Source organism: Acyrthosiphon pisum, unplaced genomic scaffold (genome assembly GCF_005508785.2).
Source record: "Acyrthosiphon pisum isolate AL4f unplaced genomic scaffold, pea_aphid_22Mar2018_4r6ur Scaffold_192;HRSCAF=591, whole genome shotgun sequence".
Classification (NCBI taxonomy): Eukaryota; Metazoa; Arthropoda; class Insecta; order Hemiptera; family Aphididae; genus Acyrthosiphon; species Acyrthosiphon pisum.
In genome coordinates, this window is record NW_021768538.1 from 8,110 (window position 1) to 14,084 (window position 5,975).

Sequence of the window (5,975 nt, forward strand, 5' to 3'; positions counted from 1 at the left end):
TTAATATTGTGTATAACAAAACAACATAATACTTTATACTCGTATATGAAAAATTAAATTATTTATCATAAAATGGTGTGCTATGTATATAAAAGTATGAAGTATAGATGTATAATTTCTTAACATTAAAAAATAGTACACAAAATAACATATTTTAGAAGTTGAATAAAAACATTGAAATAATTTAATAAGTTTTAAGAAAAACTAAAGAAATTTCATACAAAAAATTAATCAACAAGATAATATTAATTATTATACCTTAGCATTTAGATACATAAATTGAACAAATATAATTAGTTTTAAATCTATATAACAAAATTATAGACAAAAATATTTTAATATCTTAGACTAGGTATATGAATGAATTTATTATTTTTGTTTCTTCAAACTATGTAACACTTGGGTAACTAATTGGTGTGGAGTATCATATTTAGTAGATATACCATAATAAAATTTTTGTATGAACATCCATACTGCACATGATTGCAGAGGATATTGTAAATTAAACAAATTAAAGAGTTTAAAACATATATCAATTGCACGGGTAATATTAAAAACTTTATATTTTATCGAATCAAAGTACACTAAAATTTGGTTTGGTTTTAGTGGTGTACCAATTACAATGATAAAAGGCTGTATGGGTAATTTTTTATTTTTTAAATGTTCTAAATAATTTTCAGATTCACTGATTGAATTATTAAAAATAATAAAACTCTTCTGTGAGTCCTTAATGGAATATTTTGTTACGTTGTTCTTTCCTTTATCATCTTTAGTCACTTTACGAGATGTTGGCACAAATAGAGAACTCAGCAGGTGGAAAAGTGTACAGTCTTTACCATCTAAATAACAGTTCATAGTTTGAGTTAATTTTTAAAATGGTATACAATAAAATTGAATGTTCATATTACTTTGTGTAAGATCATTAGTTGTTTTGAGCTCTTGTAGTAACAATTTACCATCTTTATCTTTAATGTATTGTTCTACTATTAGTAGAATATTATCATATGATTTTTTGAATTCTTCACATAAATCCGGAATGGTTGATGACTGATATAATCCATTGAAATCAATGTCAACCTAATTCATGAAATGTGATTAATTTTAAAATTTTTAATATATTTAATAAATATATTTAACTTACAAGTTTATACCCTAATGGCATAGAATAATGTTTCCATTCCTTTAATATTTCTGCTGTTAAATTTGCCTCTTTTATTTTATTTAGCCTGTATTGCATAGTGGCAGCCCAATGTATAAGTAAATTTGGAAATGAAATTTCATCATCGTATTTTATTATATCCAACAAATAATCAACGTCAGTTTCTACTACTATTGAACAAGCAAATTCAAAAATATAAATTTTAAATTACCTAAGTGTTTATGCTTATAATAAAAGTTGTGTCACTAATTTAATTGTAACATTTCTACTATTTCAAACAGTTTAATGTATGTTTATTTACCAAATGAATCATTCCGTTTAGTAAATGTGTCGTTATGGGCGGAATTATTAGTTTTAACAGGATTGGTTTTTAGCCCACTAGTTTTAAGTGCACGCATACAATTATAAAATTTAGCATACAATTTTCCTCTTGGTGCTTTATTATTCCCATGGCGCATGAAGTAAATATCCTAATAAAAAACAATAATTTATTTAAAAAAAATGATATATTATAATATTGTATGTTATATTTTTATACTTGCCTTAATCTCTGAAGGAAACATAATAGTTATCTGTTCAGCAACACTTTCAGCTAGGCTAATTGACATTGGTATATTCTTTGAAATGATATCATGGACTATGAGATCAACCAAGTTTCCTCTAATGGTATCATTTAATTCCTTGTGAATTTCATAATAATCAAGTAACAATTTTCCTCTTGTAGAATTAGCTAAAATAGTATGCACTTGAACCCCAGAAACTAAAGTCCTGTCTATTTCACTTAGTGGTTTGTTTTGTAATGACGTTTGTAGATTCTGAACACCAGAAACTAAACTATTATCTATTGCAATTAATGGTTTATCTTGTAACGATTTTTGCCATGTTTCTACACAATTTTCGAACTTAATCAATATTCCAAGTGGTTGTGTTGACAAAAGTTTATCTATGTGCCTAGGTTTTATATACTTTAGGGCATCAATGTCAATACACTCATCTGCAACATAAAAAATGAGAATGAAATTAATTAAAATTTGTTAATTAAATATTTAGTAAAAATATAATCATATAAGGTACTTTTTTATGTAAAGTTCAAGTATAAATTAATTAATCATTGTAAAATACTTGCCTAAGCATACTTGAAGAATACATTCCAAATTCCAACCTTTTAATAGTGCATTGATAGATTGCACATTTTTATCATAAGCATCTTTATTCGATAGTTCGCTACATTCAGTTGAATCAATATTGGCCTATAAAATTTAATAATTTTGTATAAGTAATTTAAAAATATGTCTTATTAAATTTCTTACATGTATATCTGATTGATTATCAATAGATTCATAAAATATATTTATCTTCTCAAGGTTGGCCAGAGTTAAGTCATCAGCGGAAATGTTAAAAATATTTTCGGGAACATCATTCAGCTCCATTATATAATACTTTTTTACAATGTCTACTAGTGTCTACTTATTAAAATATATTTTTTTAAAGAAACTAAAAAAAAGAGAAAAATAAATTATACAATGTCAAAATAATATTAATACTAACTATAATAAATATTAAATACAGAATGCAGGGTACTTAACATTTTTTTTTTTTTTTTTTTTTTTAGCACAAGGTATATACATACAAATTAAAAAAATTCTTTTAAGCGAACAAATGACTTAAATGTAGATGTTTTAATAATATCAATTGGAGGTCCACTAAAGTCATTAATATTAACTAATGCAAATTCATTAATTATTTGCAATTCAACTGGTACTTCATAAGCCTGATAATGTGGAGAAAAATCGTTTAAGGCAATTTGCTTTGCTAATATTAATATTTGGCTATTATTTGTAATAATAACTGCTTTGATTTCAAAAATTGACATTGTATCATTTGTAAATCTACTTAAATACAATTTTGTCTTATAAGTAGTACCTTTATACTGAACTTCACTGTACATAGAATAATCAATTGGTCTTAAAGACATTTTTGTATAAATTTCATGTTCAATAGCTTCATAAGGGGTTTGTTTATGTTTATCTTCACAAATTATGACTGAATTGAAAGGGTGCATCAAAAAATTAGAAAACTTAAGCTGACATTTTTTAGATATAGAAAGAGTTATATTTTTTCGAGAGGAAGTTACACGAGCATATGTTTTTATCTCTCTATGTTTTGCCTCAAATCTAAAACACCAGAAATGACGTGGAGGACCTGACTGCCTTATAATTGAGGGGTAGTGTACAAGAAAATGGTGTTTAGGCTTTAAGGAATCGTTAAATAGAAGAACATAATTTTCGTTGTGTTCTTTAATTAAATGTTGAAGTAAAACAATGCCATTTTCTGTAAATGTATGTGATAATAAGACATCAATTATTTTTAAAAAATTAGTAAAAAACTTCCAAACTTCATCATCATGAGGTATTAAATCTCCCACCATCAATGAAAAGAAATGTACAAATGTCCACATTTCTTTTGCAGACATTTTTAAACGAAAGTGTTTGATGTGAGAATCTAAAATCGGCGGCGAACAGTTTCCCACTTCTAAAGACCCATAGTTAAATGCAGATTTTCTATTGTTTAGGTTTTCCAAAGAAAATAATTGAACTGTTTCTGAATAATATTTAATTATGTGGCACATGTTATAGTGGCAAACTCCCTCGAACAAATCATGCATGATGTCAACACAAAAATTATCAGTAACATGAAAACTTTTTATCCTATTAAGAATGGATTCTTGATATATCCCAGTTTCTTTGAAGTTATTACTTAGCACATCTACTGAATAATTGTCAACTGTACGAATCAAATTGCTATCTTCTATAGACATATGTTTTGTTATTGACTTATGAGCTTTGCAGAAACGACAAAAGTAGTTAGCAGAAAATGATTTACTGAACTCTAAAAGAGTATTTACTCCCAAATTGTCCCCCAGCACTAATGCTAACACAAAATATATTCTTAAATCACCATGTGGAGTTTTTACTATAATACCTTCTGTTTCAAGAAAATTAATTTCGTTTATTAAGTTTATTAAACATAAGTTATTTCCAAATTCTTTAAAATCCACTGATTTAACTAAAGATGCTACAAATATATTACATAAAGAAGAATTATTTTCATTTAGAGGGAAATTATAATAGATGGCAGTAATTGATTGATAATTTGCATGAGAACCCAAAGGGTTATTAATTTCAATATCATCTGCATAAAGAAAAAATGGAAACACAATTTTTCCTTCAAAAGAATTTAGTTTTTTTTTCCAAACATCACACTGAATGAAATTACATATTGTGTTATCGTTACATTGATTGTAATTTATTAGTTTATCATACATAGTTTTAAAATTATCACCTAACTCTAAAAACTTTCGAAATTGGAACCTAAGGGGTAACAAAACTCCTTTAGTTAATGATTCATCGTACATTGCATACCCATCGTGTTGAACAATATCAATTTGACTATTTATTGTAAATTGTTTTGCATTTTCAAGATAATCATTTTGTTTAAGCCATTTAATTAAGTTGTGTTCACTATTACAATGTTTGAATGGGTCAGACAAAACAGAAGAAAATTGATTAAACTTACCCTTTACTAAAGGATCTTTAATTTCACACTCAACTATATTTTTATGTATTAAAGATAGTGGTTTTAATAATTTATCTTTAAGGCCAGTTTGAATTGTCAATATATCTTTGAATGTAAAATTATTATTACTGTGTAAGTTCATAATAAATTCAATAGCTGATTTATAAAGATGATTAATAGATTTATTAAAATCAAAATTAATATTCTCCGGGGTATCGACTAAATTGGTATTTTTTAAATGATTATCATCAATACATTTATCATTTTTTGTATAATTCAATGATTTATCAAATGTGCATGTACTTGTGGAAAGTAAAGGTGTTTGATTAAGAAGTAAAATTTGAGAATTGTCTTTATGTTTATTAGTAATATGTCTTTTAAACTTCGCAAGTGAAGAAAAGGTTTGAGAGCACGAGTTTTCGCAACACACGTATGTACTCGAATGTGTTAATGAGTGAAAAATTTTAAAATGAACAGTAAGTGATGTGATATTTTCAAAATAATTATGGCAAATAAAACAAATCATTTTCTTAAATGACTGTTAAAAAACACTTAAAAACACTTAAAATGTTCGTTAATACAATTCAAAAGATATAAAAATACAATACCTATTAATTAGAAACACAATATAAATTATACTTACTAATTCCTGATTTGTAGTTTTGGTAATAATGATTTTGAAATTGCAGTTAAGTGTAAAACGACCGTACTATAACAGCAACTTCGCAAAACAACAGTAAAAAAAATAGTGAAAAAACACAGTAAAACGCACAAGGCTGAAGACGGAATTATAGTAATCACACTGCAGATACGTCCATCTCCATGCCATAATAATATTATATTATTATGATATATTGATAATATGTGGTTGTCGCGATACGGGACCATAGAGACCAGACCAGCTAATTCAATTATTTCTGGAAATTCCACGCGCCCGTGTACATAAATAAACTATAGTTCATAATAATTGATTATGATGATAAATAAATTATTAAATTGATAAACATCCTATACAAAACCACTTTAAATGTCCGAGTCATCCCTCAGAAAAGACTTTTGAAGAACTGGTCACATATTTGGACGCGATATATTCGCCACGGCGTTTAGTGGTGAGTGACCGTTTTAAATTTAATCAGTGCTGTCAAAGTTTGGGGGAATCGGTACAAGAATTTATTACTACGTTAAAAAAGTTGGCAAGTCACTGTGAATTTGACACATTTTTGGACGATGCGCTTCGCGA

The 5,975-nt window shown here is 26.6% G+C and overlaps 1 protein-coding gene across 1 annotated transcript; it reads right to left on the reverse strand.

Annotated features, from left to right (window-relative positions):
* Positions 1-2,792: 2,792 nt before the first annotated feature.
* On the reverse strand, positions 2,793-4,144 carry LOC103310882 (the record flags this gene model as incomplete). The annotated part of the gene is made up of 2 exons (XM_008190323.1): positions 2,793-2,930; positions 3,009-4,144. Coding segments are annotated over 2 exons (1,274 nt in total), but the record flags the coding sequence as incomplete, so codon positions are not given.
* Between the last annotated feature and the right edge of the window lie 1,831 nt (positions 4,145-5,975).